This window comes from Mytilus galloprovincialis, chromosome 2 (genome assembly GCF_965363235.1).
Source record: "Mytilus galloprovincialis chromosome 2, xbMytGall1.hap1.1, whole genome shotgun sequence".
In the NCBI taxonomy this organism is placed as follows: Eukaryota; Metazoa; Mollusca; class Bivalvia; order Mytilida; family Mytilidae; genus Mytilus; species Mytilus galloprovincialis.
In genome coordinates this window covers 26,342,583-26,359,062 of record NC_134839.1, presented here as the reverse complement: position 1 = coordinate 26,359,062, position 16,480 = coordinate 26,342,583, and the positions used below count along the sequence as shown (strand labels likewise).

General features: G+C 31.9%; 1 protein-coding gene across 1 annotated transcript; it reads left to right on the top strand.

Moving 5' to 3' along the window:
- Window positions 1-929: 929 nt before the first annotated feature.
- On the top strand, window positions 930-14,636 carry LOC143063255 (uncharacterized). Its single transcript, XM_076235286.1, has 11 exons — window positions 930-1,053; window positions 2,072-2,124; window positions 2,677-2,739; window positions 5,366-5,450; window positions 6,432-6,512; window positions 7,482-7,589; window positions 9,794-9,937; window positions 11,833-11,877; window positions 12,722-12,877; window positions 13,757-13,778; window positions 14,582-14,636. Exons 1-11 carry the CDS (start codon window positions 1,011-1,013, stop codon window positions 14,583-14,585), a joined length of 804 nt encoding a protein of 267 aa, XP_076091401.1. The 5' UTR covers window positions 930-1,010; the 3' UTR covers window positions 14,586-14,636.
- The last annotated feature ends 1,844 nt before the right edge of the window (window positions 14,637-16,480 follow it).

The following is a 16,480-nucleotide window of genomic DNA, read 5'->3' as shown; positions in this document are numbered from 1 at the left end:
ATTGTGAAAGGGTTAATGTATCACTAGTAAAATGAGAAATCTAGGAACAGGACGATTCTTATGCCAATGTAAATTGTTGAATAATTGTGAAAGTGTTGATGTATCACTAGTAAAATGAGAAATCTAGGAACAAGACAATACTTATGCCAATGTAAATTGTTGAATAATTGTGAAAGGGTTGATGTATCACTAGTAAAATGAGAAATCTAGGAACAAGACAATACTTATGCCAATGTAAATTGTTGAATATTTGTGAAAGGGTTGATGTATCACTAGTAAAATGAGAAATCTAGGAAGAAGACAATACTTATGCCAATGTAAATTGTTGAATAATTGTGAAAGGGTTGATGTATCACTAGTAAAATGAGAAATCTATGAAGAAGACAATACTTATGCCAATGTAAATTGTTTAATAATTGTGAAAGGGTTGATGAATCACTAGTAAAATGAGAAATAATTGTGAAAGGGTTGATGAATCACTAGTAAAATGAGAAATAATCGTGAGAGGGTTGATGTATCACTAGTAAAATGAGAAATAATCGTGAGAGGGTTGATGTATCACTAGTAAAATGAGAAATAAAGATACTGTAAATAACGGTCAACAGATTGGTTATTGTGACTGCAGTGCACTAACAACTTATGATAGTTTTCCCTTATAACCATGCTTTTATAGATTTTGAGTAAATAATTTACATGTTTTATTTAATTTACAAAAACTAAAATATACTCCTGCATATTGTATGGAATGAAATAAAAAAAAAACGTAAATAGCGTAACGGCAGTTCTATTTATTCGATAACATTTCTTTTGGCTGAATTTCCTCAGTTTTATAACAACTATTTATGTGGCACCATATATAATGAGACCAAAATTCTAGGTTCCTGATAAATCTAAAGGTTTCCTATGTCACCTAGTGAAGAAATAGCTTGTCACGTTTTATTTATCAACAGAAATAGATCAATTTGGTTCTTATCGTAAGCAGCTTACTTAAGTTAATACTTACTTCAACAATGGGTGTCCTTACAACGCTTGTATCTGTACTTGTAATTCTTCGTAAGTATATACATTGCTTTATCTGTGAAAAATTATAAGTTATATTTATATGAAATACTTAATGAAAATTTTGTATTGAAAACATATTGGTATTCAATATCATAGAATAAATATGAACGTGAATTACATTTGAAAAATTACAAAACAAAAGGTTTCGTTTATTTATACATTTTCAATCTGCATAAAGGTTGTGTTTTTGTTTTGAATTTATTGTATATCGTATATGACAAATCAAGTAAATTATGTGACAAACAAAAGCAAAGTTCAGATACGTTTTGGTGTTGTGGGAGACGTTTTTTGAGTTTGAAACAGATTCAAGTTTGGATCACATACATCATTAATATTAAAGCCATAGCAAATCTGTATAATTTGATAATTTGAGGAGTTTGATTCTGATATTATTGTTTTTTTTAATTCGGAAGGCATCTACGTAACCTTAGTCGTTAGGTCATTTTACCTCTCATTTTGTAGTGTATATTTAGTAAGAAGATTTCTTGTAATGCATAAATCATTTTCAATGACATCGATGGCGAAACTGCCAATAGCATATTTAGATTAATAAACAAATATATAGGGGACTAACAGAACATAACAGATTTAATGAGAAAGGAAATTACAACTGGTCTTATAATTCAATTTGTGTTTCTAAGTCAGCAATTTATAACTGTTTATCATTCATTTATATTGCATAACTCATCATAAGATCTTACAGATAAGACTAATGCGAGAGAATGATTTTGTCATGACTATTGTGTTGCTGTTAGACATAAACAGAACTCAAATGTTATACATTTTTTATATAATTTTGTTTTATATTCCGCCGACACCCTCCACTGATCATTCCATGCTATTCCAACCTATTTCTTGTGTACATCATCGAAATTACATTTTAACAAATCTAACAAATGACATTTCTATTAACTTTTATATATGAGGGTGTTAGAATCGAATAGGTTTACTTTTAACAAATCGTACAATCACTTTGTGTGGACAGTGACATATGGTTTTTCTTATTCAGTGCCAACAGCAACATCGCTTTCGTGTGTGGATCAGACATGTGACAGTAGTCATGTATGTATATATGAACAACATTTGTTTTTAAATTACTGAAATAAACATTTCTTAATAAGCTATGCTTAGATTAAATTTGTGCAGGAAACTTGTTACATTCGAGCCTTAGTTTAGTTATTACGTTAGAGCAGAAGCATCGCTATCGTTTTATAACCCTTAGAAATTTCAAAGAATCATTCACTCCATATAACCTCATTTTAATACTATAAGCTAAGAAATACAGTTGTACACGTTTAAGTTTGCATCGATATGACGGTTGTTATAGAGTGTAGCATTTCATTGAGGAAAGCATAACAATTTGAGAATTTCTTGGGAATATTCTCTACCAATCAAAATTATTGAATTTTATGAAAGATTAATGTTATTTGAATAAATGTTAGTGAAAGTTTTGAAAATGATTCTATTAATATGATATATAATGTTTATTTTTTCAAAAGCAAATTCAGTTTCAATTGAATTCTTTGTATTTCAATCAAAAGATACTTATCAACTTCTACATTTTTCAAATTAATCAATATGTAAGGACTAATTGATACGTTATTATTCCAATAGGTTTGCAAGCTTCAGTTTCATCAAGGAACTTTAGCTAGCCACCACTGTGATAGGCTTCATACCGTAAGTAGTAAACATAGGCAACAGTAGTGAACCCCTGTTAAATAGTATAAAATCGATTAAATGAAAACAAAACAGTGTCACCAACCGAAACCCAGGGAAATATATCAATTATAAGAGGTAAACAACAGAACAACAGAAACACTGAATAGATTCAGAAACAAATGCCAACATTTATAACAGTTTACAACAACTGCCATATTCCTGACTTGGTACAGGACATTTTAAGAAAAAAATGGTAGGTTGCACCTGGTGCAATAGCTAGCCAAACCTCCCGCTTGTATTGCAATGTTAACAATACTGCTAAAATGACAACTTACCTGACAGGAATACATTATGAATAAACTCAAGAACACTCATAACAGAGAAAAACATAAAACAATAACATTATGATACACTACAACATAAACACCAAAGCTTTCACTGGACTTCTTTCATGAATTTAAAATAGTTTGGAGGTAGACTTTTCCAACAATTTGTCGGCATTCCTATGGGAACAAACTGTACGCCTCTTCTTGCAGACCTCTTCTTATTATTTTCATATGAATCGGAGTTCCTCCAGACACTTGTCAAAAACAAGAGGATCAAAGAAGCCAGATTATTTAATTTCACTTTCAGATATATTGATGATGTTCTTTCCATAAACAATCCGAACTTTTCTGATTGGGTGTCATTAATATATCCCCTAGAACTATCAGAACTAAAGATTAGAGAAACAACAGACACGGCTTCCTCCGTTTCATTTTTAGACTTATATCTCGAATTTGACTTAGACAGTCATCTCAGTACCAGAATCTATGACAAACGAGACGATTTTGATTTTGAAATTATAAATTTCCCCAACCTTAGTAGCAATATACCAACTTCACCTGCATATGGGATATATATTTCCCAACTTATTCGATATTCAAGAGCTTGCAGCTCCTACTGAGACGTTGTAAAACGTCATCAGTGTCTGAGTAGAAAGTTGATGAACCAGGGGTATGTCAAAGAACGTCTCGTCCTTTTTCTAAAAAAGTTCATCGGAAGGTACCAAGACCTTGTTGATAAATATTCCGTATCAACTTCACAAATAATACACGATGGTCTTGATGTATAGATTCTGCGCACTGATGTTGTTTATCATTTTAACAACGTGTTTTATAGTTCTTTCATTTGTCTTTGTTCTATTATTAATATTACTTTTACTGTTGAATGGTTTTATGTGATATTCGTTTGACGTGGCTTGGTACTAATACATCTCGTCAATGTGTTTGTATTGGCTTTCATTTTTTGGTTGTGTGTTTTGTATATGTGACTTTTTGTATTTCTTTGGAAACTTATAACGTGAATCTGTACTTTAAAAGATCCCGTCAGTATGATATTGTTCTATTTTATGTCATTATGATATATTTCTATTATGAATTATAATATACGTTGAACCACAAACGTCAAAATCATTCAATCGCGTAGTGGAATTAACTATTTGTGGATTCTTATAAATTCTATATATAACTTTTGGACTAGTTTAAATATCGGTCTATATCTGAAATTTATTCTTACATACTTCTGATTTGTTAACCCTGTATGCTAACAATGCCTAGGTAAATTTTAGAATTGTGTGTATGCAGATTGAACGACAAATCTATGTGACGTATAGAATTTTCTGACGTCAGACACACAAATCAATGAATGTGTTTGTAGATAGATGTTTTTGTGTTCTGTTAAATTGTTCCTGTTAAAATTGTTATACGATGATGACTGATGTACCCATATTCTGACTATTTTATTTATTGTGTCTGTTTAGTTAACACATCAATGTAAATATAACGGAAATTGATGAGACTGCCATCAAAGTGAGAGGGTTAGCGCTATAAAACCAGGTTTAATCCACCATTTTCTACATTTGAAAATGCCTGTACCAAGTGAGGAATATGACAGTTCTTGTCCATTCGTTTTTGATGCGTTTTGTTATTTGATTTTGCCATGTGAATATGGACTTTCCGAATGGATTTTCCTTTAAGTTCAGTATTTTTGTGATTTTACAGTACACTACAATAGAATTATAAACTGTGCGTCATAAAAATGTATTTTTCTAGGTTATATCCGCATTATAAAAAAAATCCAGTATAATAAAATTTGACGAAATGTGTTTTTACTAATGCATGTAAGAATCGTAATTATTTTCTTATTTTGTAAAAAAAAAAACCGACCAAATAATAGATATGTATTCTTGAATTTGAAATCATAATTCGTATTATAGTTCTCAAGACCTTCAGAATTGTCAGTTAAATGACAGTTGACATGTGTTATCTGTGTATATTTATACGAATAAAACAAGTTAAAAAGGCCACCTAAAGTACGATTTTGAAAACTATGAAAATGCAAGCTTGGACTTTTCTATCAACTGGGAAACATCTATGTATGCGAACGATGCTGGAACTTTTGTAAACTGACATCTGTTGTCGTAAAGGTTTGTTGTCAACCGGTGCTCATTGCCAATTTCTAGATAAAATTCAAGATATTTGGCAAACTTCTTTGAAAGGTTGTGTCATTTTATAAACAATCTTTTTTTCGTTTTTTTACTGCTTATCTGATACCAATTATTCATTTTTTGACTAAAATCAATGTTTTATTTCACACCTTCAAGCATGGACATCATCCAAAATGCAGTGATCCATTTCCTTCCAACGACCATTGTCATTGTGATGATGAAGCTTGCATGAATCGTTTATGTGAGTTTTTCCTATGACTTTCATCTTTGGAAAAAGATTGTTCCTATGTGCGTTCATAAATGGAAGACGCCTTAAAAAAATGGTAGAAAAAACGTGATACACACAAATATATATTATATTGACCTAAAACGGTACTTAGATCTAAATCGATTTTGAATAATGAAATAACGATTATAAAAAATGTTCAAACTTTAAAATCTTCATTTTTTCTACTTATGGGGTTGTATAAAAACCCTGTCAGGTCATTTCAAATCTGTGTTTTATTAGATTTATTTATGCATTGTATTCATCATCTAATTATGAAAAAAAGATGTGGTATGATTGTCAATGCCCTTTTCAACTGATTTTTGTAGTTTGTTATTATGTTGTACTGTTGTGACACTGTTTCGTGTTAGGGAGGGTTGGCGCCTTAAAACTACTAGTAGTTTAACCCCACTATATCCGGTCTCCATTCATGATCCTGCTTTCAGTGATCTGCAGTGGTTGTTGTTTGTTGCTGTATGTCATGTTTGTTTTTTATTTATTGTTTTGTAAATAAATCAGGCCGTATGATGGTCGGATGGAAAAAAAGACACATTGAGCTACAAATTATTTACAAGTGATTCAAGGGATTATCGTAAAAGAAGAGGGACGTAAGATACCAAAGGGACAGTCAAACTCATAAATCTAAAACAAACTGACAACGCCATGGCTAAAAATGAAAAAGACAAACAGAAAAACAATAGTACACATGACACAACATAGAAAACTAAAGAATAAACAACACGAACCCCACCAAAAACTAGGGGTGATCTCAGGTGCTCCGGAAGGGTAAGCAGATCCTGCTCCACATGTGGCACCCGTAACTTTACTTCTGTGGTTTGTAAACTCGATCACAAATTACTCGATAGTAACGATGAGGGTAATTGTAAATTTGAAACTTTCTATCGTTAATTATTGTTTTAATATGCAACACCAAAACAATTTATCACCTATGAACAGATGCATTGATGACAACTGCTGCAACTATTGATATGACCACTGCCGACCCGATGGTAAACCCGACTGCAGCACCTACACAAGGTAAAATTCAAAAATGCTGATTTATCTTATTATTACACTTGTATGTATTAACCAACTAAGTAGATTATAGTTTAAATGCCCTTTTGTAACGAACATTGGAACAGTACGTATAATGGAACAATAAGGCATTATTAATGAATCATGATGGTTAAACCAGTCATTGCAAAAACTCCGCAAAATGATGTTGTCTTCTTTGGCATCTTAGCTTTGTGTTCCAAACGTTATCACCAGTCTATTTCAGGCTTGTTGTACGCCAATTTGAGGACAGATGAATTCCAATAGTATAGGGAGAATCATATACTACTATGTACATGTGTGTGTTGGGGGAGGGATAAACAAAGTGTTGGTCAAGTGCAATAGCAAACAGACCGGACTCTTACGATGAAAGTGGAACAATGCATTATTCAATATTTCATATACAAATAAGATGTGGTGTGATTGTCAAAATGCAACTGAGACCAAAGGACAAGGATGTTAACTAAAGTCACAGTACGGCTGTCAAAAATACGCGAAGTCATTAAATTTTTCGGTTGTATGATGACGATGGAAGTTTTTAACGACCTTGCCTGGTTATACAGCCCTTGCACGGGCGGTGGTTGCATGATATCAAAATTCATTTGCATTTATACTGTGTTAATTTGTCGTTTTAAAAGTTCCATTCTTTTATTTTTACACGAAATCTGCAAGTGTTCAAATTTGAGGACAGATCAATAAAAAAATCCATCTAATAATCACATCTATTTTTCAATATACAATTCCTGTCAAGGTGAAATGTAACCGGATTTTGTTTTATATTAATAAACACTAGAGATGCAATATTATCTTCCATCAAAATAAGATAATTTTAATAAAAAGTAATTTTGAAATATGTTCTCTTCTAACTGTTAAGTAGTTTTTTCAAGCTGTTGAATTCATTGAATACTAAATAAAGAATTTGAAAAGATGAAAAGTCAATTGTTATTATTTAAGCATCAGTAGTAACCACAGCAGCCCAACCACATGTCACAACAATGGTACCAATGGCAACAACAACTTTAGCACCAATGGTTACAACAACAATGGAACCGACAACTCAAGGTAAATATGTGTGTCACACATTTCCTACTTTTATTGATACCATATATGTATTTCTAAAACAATCTATAGTGGGATGACAAAAACTTATAATTACTTTTATCTTTCTACTGCGGTATCTTTGGTCCAAACTTACGTAATATTTTATCATGAAGTACTCTTGTTTAAAACGTATGTTATCTTCTCACATAGGAACATATTTGATGGCTCACTTAAAACCGTGCATAGCAATATAAAAAAGAAGATGTGGTCAATGAGACAACTCTTCACAAAAGACCAAATGCCACAAAAAGTAATTACTATAGGACAATGTACGGCTTTCAACAATGATCAGATTTTATTTAACAAACTGTAACAGAGATGTGACGCTCAAGGCCAGATTCCGCGTTACACAGAATTAAACCATTGATATGGTCATTTATAATAAATTTACTGGTATAACATTATTGAAATGTGCAAAAACGCTCAGTAATTCTACTTCTGGGTTTTTCTTAGGCCGTGTGCACACCAAACTCCATGTACACCAAACTTGTTTACAACTAGTTTACTATACTGGACATTAGTTTCACATTAAATTTGTTCCCATCTATACGCCTTGTTTAATTACCTGTACATAAGATTTGTTCACACTTGTAAACTCGATGTCATTTAAATGTTCGTTACGTAGAACTGGATGCAAACTTTTCGGACAACTATTGTAGCAGTAAGGGAACGACCATTTCACTTTAAATCGGGGGGTATATTCATAACCCAAATTGGAAAATTAATCTGATTATACAGATGCATGATAAAATAAATTCTGAATCAAGAGTTTCCCCATACATTATAATAGTGTTAAATGCGGAAAAACTTCTGACTGAGATAAATAAACAAAATGCCCCCTCCCCCCTTTTTGAAGTGGTTGCTTCTTTATGAAAGCCATTTTGATGATTTGCAGTAGTTTAAAGATACTCTCGATTTAGCATTAGAAAACGTAGGCTGAAGCAGCGTGCTTACAGACGAAGAAGAAGGATATATTAGGGATCACGATATTTCTATCTTTTCTGTTTGTTCAAGTGATATTTCTTCTCCAATGAGTATTTGGAAAAGGAAGGGGTAATGTTTTTTTTTACTTTTAAGTGTAATTTAACGGATCCGAGATGCAAGACACATAATACATTTACCTCACACTTTTTAAATAATGCATTTATGTGTGAATCGTTGTTTGAGTAAAGACCAGTGGTAAATATTTCTGTGTAAGTCAAGTTGATTCGGACAGATGTAAACGTGGAAAAAGTCGGACCAATTATGTATTTCTTATTTTGGACATTTAGACCTGTTTCTTATATTATTCAAATACATGTATTTCTACAAAGAACTTTATTAATAATTGTTATAAATATCAATTTTATTCAAACATCGATCCTTCCTTAAATATACACGGTGAAACTAATGTTTTAAATGATTAGTTTTGTGTACACTTGATCTACACAAGGCCTACATCGAGTATCGACTGCATGTAGACAAAACATGATTTACACTACATGTAAACATTGAGTTTTATCAATGGGAACGTAATTTTGTTTAGTTTACGTGTAAGTTACACTTACACAACACCGAGTTTAGGTCAATGTGAACACGGCCTTAGTTGTATTTAGCCAAGCTTTTTCGGATTTTTTTTATTTGTTTTTTTAATTTCTTTTTAATGTTGTTATGCTTTGGATTTTGTTTGTTTGTATTCTTGTCTTTCAGTTTTTCTTATGTGCTTTGTCTATGTGCCATTTTGATTTTCTTTGTTGACATATTTGTTTGTTTTTATAGTGGTTAAGATTATAATACAATGCTGACTACTTGACCCCCATTTTGGTATTTAACCTTTCAGTATATCTGTTTTGTTTGTTTACTCACATTGTTGTCAATATAATGAAATTATGCGACTGTCATAAAAGTTAGAGATTTAGCTAGCTAAAATAAAACAGAATTATGCCACCATTTTCTACATAAGAAAATGCTTGTACTAATTCCGGAATATGACAGTTGTTTCCCAATTTGTTTTGTGTTTGACCATTTGATGAGGAATTTTCCTATTCGAATTTGTGTTTGAGTTAGATATTTTTGTTACTTCACTTTCCACTGTGTTGAAAATTATTTGTTTATTTTATTAAATCTATCGACTGTATCTTACAAATAATACAAAACGTACAATGATTATGTTAATGGTGTTTTAGCTACAACGGCATTGGTATGCATGGACCAGGATAAAAGATGTAACGACGCAATTTACCAGCAAATCTTATGTCAATCTGTCGACAATAGGGATTACGCAATTCGAACATGTCCAAAGTCATGCAATTTATGTAACGAGTTCTTCGGTAAGTAACGCATTTACCTAAATAATTCATCAACCTTTTTTTTTATGTATTATCATAGGAAAATATCCCAAAGTGTTTAAAAGACAGCTTTTCAAAAACTAAATCAACTAAATTATTCATTCATCGTTATTGTAAATAAATAAAGGCAACACTGTAAATACAATTTTCTATACAGGACAACTCACAGGTACGATTTAAGACCGTTTTGGTTCTAAATTGAAATGACTACTGAAAATATTTTAACCTCAATTAAAAAACTGCCATTTTAGTTGAAAAATATTATTTTCATTGGTATTGCAGTCTTTATGTTTCTAACATAAAACAATTGTTTTGTTAAATTTGGTACGTGGTCCTATATTGTCGCCGTCGAGTTAAGTCACCAGGAGTTACTTAACTTTTAGATATTTGAACTAAAACCTATATTTACCAGGATCATAAAACACATATTGGAATGATTAAATTCGATAATTTTATTGTTACGTGAATGCCTAAGAATCTTATTTGAAACTGTAAATATACAGAAAGTATAACGTCCTATTCATAACACTTAAATACATGGCGGAAGGTATGCTGTTAATGAGAAAATGGGAATCCTTAAATCGTCAAATTTGTCATAAATCATGATGTTACTGGAATGGAAAACAATATATGAAGTAGACGTTCAACTTTTAGTTTCACCCTAAAATTACAAACCACTAATATACAAGTCATTAAGAAACGTTATATTATCTCAATTTTTGATAATTTATTCAACATTTCGAGAAAAATACAAAATTATTACAAATAAACTCATCATAGATACCAGGACTAAATTTTATATATACGCCAGACGTGCGTTTCGTCTGCAAAAGACTCATCAGTGACGCTCGAATCCAAAAAGTAAAAAAAAAAAAGCCAAATAAAGTACGAAGTTGAAGACCATTGAGATTCAAAATTCCTAAAAGTGTTGCCAAATACAGCTAACCTAATCTATGCCTGAGGTAGAAAAGCCTTGGTATTTCAAAAAATTCAAAATTTTGTAAACAATTAATTTATAAATATAACAATATCAATGATAATTCATGTCAGCACAAAAAGTGCTGACTACTGGGCTTGTGATACCCTCGGGGAAATAAATCTCCACCAGCAGTGGCATCGACCTAGTGGTTGTAAATAAACTCATCATAGATACCAGGACAAAATTTTATATATACGCCAGACGCGCGTTTCGTCTACAAAAGACTCTTCAGTGACGCTCGAATCCAAAAAGTTAAAAAAAAAAAGAAAAAAAAAAAGGCAAATAAAGTACGAAGTTGAAGACCATTGAGATCCAAAATTCCTAAAAGTGTTGCCAATACAGCTAACCTAATCTATGCCGGAGGTAGAAAAGCCTTAGTATTTCAAAAAATTCATATATGCAATAATTGAGACTTAAAAGACAAATTATGACTTTGACAGTTCTATTCCTGTGCATCTGTGTGCTGTTAAGCGCATACTTTAGCGTTTACAGCACCTAGCTTTGATAAAGCTTAAACCAATGATAAAGGTCGTCGTGAAGGTATAGAGATGAAAAGAAAATTAAAAAAGCTGCTTGTTTGCCTTCGCCAAGTTCGTGTAAATAATAAATATTAGTGTGATACAAGTATACTATATTAATAAAACAAGCAGAACAATCGACGGGGCATTCAGAACTCATTTGTGAAATACACATAAAACCATAATAAGTTTTGACTTGCATGTTTCAATGCTAGCACTTTTTATGCCAGAGGTTTAACCAGAACTGTTAAATGGTGTTGAATATTTGCATCCTTAATTGCTTTTATGAGAATATGTCGTCTTTTTTCATAATTGTAGTACAACACATCTACTTTTGATAATATGTAATGTATATATATATATATGTTAATAATTTGTAGCTCTGAAATCGAGTACAACACCTGTACCTGTTTTCACAACGACAGGTAACTATATGTATATTTATATAATATCCAATAAGTAATACTACCTATTAGGAGATGACAGAGAGGTATGATAATTTAATATCGTTTTCAACCATAACAAAATATTGAGATGCCGTATGCTTGCCAATATGATATCATAAAGATGTGAACCATTATATGTCACATAACGGCCTTCAACAATAAGCAACTATTTCACCTGTAAAGGCTCCAGGATCATAAAATGTAATTCAATTGAAAAGAGAAATCCAAAAGCTTATTTGGCTTGTTAAAATAAAAAGCATATGTGGTATAATTGCAAATAAAACAGCTCTCCACAAGAAACCGAATGACACAGAAATTAACAACTATAGGTCATCGTACGGCCTTCATCAATGAGTAAAGTCCATACCGCTTATGGCTATAAAAGCTTAAGCTAATGTTAAATTTTTCAAATGCGTTATACTATAATGATACTTATAGTATGGGCGCAAATCGTTGTATGTATCTAATATTTCTTTATACTATTCACGTGTACATTTCAATAAAACAAAAACAAAAAGAAATTAAAACAATAACGACGACAATGAACATATGAAATGAATCTTTAGAGACGCTCGATCGAGGCAAAGTTATTGAAAACAAAAATTATAATGTTTACTTTGACGAGATGATATAAGCCATTGGGCTACAAAGAAATCGTGTTCGGCTTTTTTTCTGAGGCAGTTAAAAAACTGAATATTTTATTAAAATGTACACGTTTTCAATTGTTTTTACATTTCTAAACGTGAATGGTATTCAGGTGATAATTTTTTTTATTTTGTTTTGTAAAATTCTAATACATTTATTGTAAACTCTTATACTTTAGAATTACCGACAATAGCATCATTCCAGTGCATTGATCATGCAACCAAATGTAGTGATACGTTTTATCTAAGTATTCTCTGTAAAGCTACAGACCAAACATCAAAAGACTATGCTCTATCCACATGTCCAAAGGCGTGTAACCTGTGTGGTTCAGTAGGTAAGTACATGATGTACAAGAACCTTTCAATTTTTTTTTATTATATATAATGCATATTAAAAGACACCGATTTTAATAATGAGTGCCTTTAAAAACTCTATTTCTCTACATTGATGATTGTTTTATGTCCTTGAAATATAAGATGTAGAACTTTACCCGATTACTGTTTGAAGAACACATTTGTCCACACCGACTATACCGGAGTGGCATTTTTGATTTATGCAGACATCTGTTAATTGCTGAATTATTTTCTATAAAATGAAAAAAAAAAGGATAATACTTTAATACAATGGGCCTCCCATGTAACGTTGTAAAGGAAACTCTTCCTTTATCGCATGACGTCACAGCAGTCCAAGCAAAAGAGATGTAATGACATTAAATTAGCGTAGCAAGTGGTAAAGCATGTAATTATACACCTGGAAAAAAGTATTGCAACACTTATTGAAAACAATGTAAACTTCCATGATTGTAGAATGTGTATAATTTGGGTTTTACCAAATACTTTTAATCCGTTTATGGTTTGAAATTGAATTTGTGTTATAGGCTTACATTTCATGCAAACTTAAGAATAGAGAGACACATCATTAGAGCTCATTGCAGAACCAATGTTTTGGAAAAATTTAGTCGTGCAAAATTTGTATTTTTTGTGAAAAGTGCAAAAAACTGTTTTCGTGCAGCTGTTCTGTCCTCTCCATGTAGGATTAATTTTGGATGAAAAGTAAGTTAATGCCATGAATTCAATTTTAAACCATAAATGGATTACAAGTATTTAGTAGAACCTAAATTATACACATTCTAGAATCATGTCATTTGCATTGTTTTGAATGGAAGTGTTGCAATACTTGTTCGGTGTGTAAAGAATTTTAATTCTTTTCATAGGTTCTCTGGATCCGGCTTTCGGGTAAGTAAACCAACATTCTTTCAAAATTAAGATTTAACTGTGCTCACATCTAACTCTATGAAACTCACAATATAAAAGAACATTTAATTCGCATAATAACATTTTAACACAAACACAAAGAACATAATGCTTAAATTGAGGGTTTTGATTGTAGTCATGTATGCAGCGTTTTGTTGCATCACATTAATTTTTTTTAGCATCACATGATAGTTGTCTGGAATTTAAAAATTGGTAAGTGAGTGATAGGTAAGATGCAGGTTGTTTTAATGTATTCAAAATGTTGCCACCGTTACATCCAAAGAAATGGAAACACTAGTTAGCATGTAATTTATCATACGTTAAAGTATTAAATGTTATGTTTTGACAGGTACGTATTGCGATTTTTCAAACTGCTGAAACATTCAAGAAAATATAGGAAAATATTAAGAAATATGCCACCCAGTATTTTTCATAAAACATTTAAACGATAATAAAAGACGGGCGAAGGATGAAAGGTACTCATGAGTCGTAAATAACATGACAACACTATTGCTTAAATAGAACAGACAAACAATAGTATACAAAACACAACATAGAAAACTAAAGTATGAGCAACACAAACTCCACCAAAAGCTGAGAGTGTTCACTTGTCCTTCTGAATGGTACGCAGATTCTTTCTGCTCTACATGCAGCGTCTGTCGTGTTGCCCTTATTAGTATAGATCAAGTATTATGCTTAATTCGGAAGATCCGAAAGGGAACTGGAATATATTCGATATCATCTGTCAAATTATCTTTTTAATATAATTCTTTTATTTATTTCAGATAAGAAAACGAACTTCACATACTAGCTTTTGTGGAAATAAAAAAAATATGTAGATTTCTTTGTTGATGAAAATGCAATATGTACCGATATCGAAACTGGTCTTCTTTTTAAAAATATACATAAAAGTCGGGCATTATTGATGTGTTAAATAAAGGTTTTACAGCGGCAGTAGATCAGACATTGACCTCAATGCAAAAAGTTCTTTATCAGCATTTTAATCAGCCTAATCATTCCATCGTTTCTATGACAGTTCGCATTGTCGAAAAAAATATACCACAGGATTAACAATTCTCATCGACAAATGGGAACTGCCACAGCATATGGTTGCAATGACAAAATTGATGGTATATGTATTTTATCATGTCCTTCGTGTAGCTCGGTGAATGTATTGAATATTTTCAACTCTACTCCTCAACGAAGATTGCAGTCATTGTCATCGTAATTATACATCATACTCTGCATGATGTCTCTATTAATGAATTGCTCCCATTTGTAAAAAAACACCGTTACGTAATCTTCACATTCTCACGAAACTTTATTTATTATCCCTTTCAAAACTTCATTCTCTGTTCAATATATGTTTGGAAATCACTCTTACCAACCTTCATTCAAACCAATACAAACTTACAGGTATCATTTCGGATATTGCAAGTCACAGACTTTTCAAACCAGTTTGCATTGGAAAAGATTAAAAAGAGAAAAGAAATTTTCTAAAAAAACACCTCCTTTGCCAACAAAGGTCTCGACGACGTCAACTTAGACAATATCCTTCATCATAGATTATTTCAAAGATCAGTCTGTACCAATAATTTCTTATACCTATACCAAACCAATTGCATCTAAAATTTTCAATACAAACACGTTTTGCAGGATCTCAGCATTGACGACTTCATGTCTAAACCTCCTGATTGCACTTGCGCTAATTCGCATGTAATACGGCTGGTCACGTTATTATCGGTTACCTCAACATCGTCAATAACACTTCTCTTCGAAATATGTTATCCAAAGGTCCGAAATATCGTGAACCTAAATCCATCAATTGGAAATACAACTTCAAAATACTGATGAAGTCAGTCAAGGATTATGTCAGGCAATGGACTAAGCACGAGAAGGAAGACGTAGCTACTCTTTCCGAATTGATTAAGGCTGTGAGGTCGTTGATACAAATCACAATTAAGAAACTAAATGGGTCTATCAATACCCATGCAACGTCAATCTTTAAAGACAAAAAATTTCAAAACACTTGTCCTACCTCCATGACAAATATGTTGTTGTCCCCGTAGATAAAACTTCAAGCAACATCGTTTTTGTGTGTAAAACTCATTACATAAACTGCTTGATAAATGAATTATGTATTGACAATTCACTTGGAAACTCAACATATACTCTCACGACACTAGATTTATTCCCCCGAGGGTATCACCAGCCCAGTAGTCAGCACTTCTGTGTTGACTTGAGTTATCATTGATATGTTCATAATAATAAATTAACTGTTAACAAAACTTAGAATTTTTGGAATACTAACGCTGTTCTACCTCAGGAATAGATTACCTTAGCTGTTTTTGGCAAAAGTTTTAGGAATTTTTGGTCCTCGATGCTCTTCATCTTTATAATTTATTTGGCCTTTTAAACATTTTTTGATTCGAGCGTCACTGATGAGTCTTTTGTAGATGAAATGCGCGTCTGGCGTAAGTGTTAAGGGAATATGTTTGGTAAGGTCAAAATCTTAGTTCAAAGATGATGAATTTCCAGGCTGTAGTCCCGATCCAATCACCATGCAGGATACTCCGGAATATGAAACGACAAAAGAAATAGTTAGCTCATGCATAATAACAATGATAACATACTTAGTTATGAGACAATTTATGTACATCAAAGAAAAATTTCAGAACCAATCT

Excerpts from the sequence above, each read along its gene's own strand:
- LOC143063255 (XM_076235286.1), top strand. The coding sequence starts at position 1,011 with ATGGGTGTCCTTACAACGCTTGTATCTGTACTTGTAATTCTTC. Across the intron at positions 7,590-9,793 it reads AATGGAACCGACAACTCAAG|CTACAACGGCATTGGTATGC; the intron begins GTAAATATGTGT and ends ATGGTGTTTTAG. Across the intron at positions 9,938-11,832 it reads TTTATGTAACGAGTTCTTCG|CTCTGAAATCGAGTACAACA; the intron begins GTAAGTAACGCA and ends AATAATTTGTAG.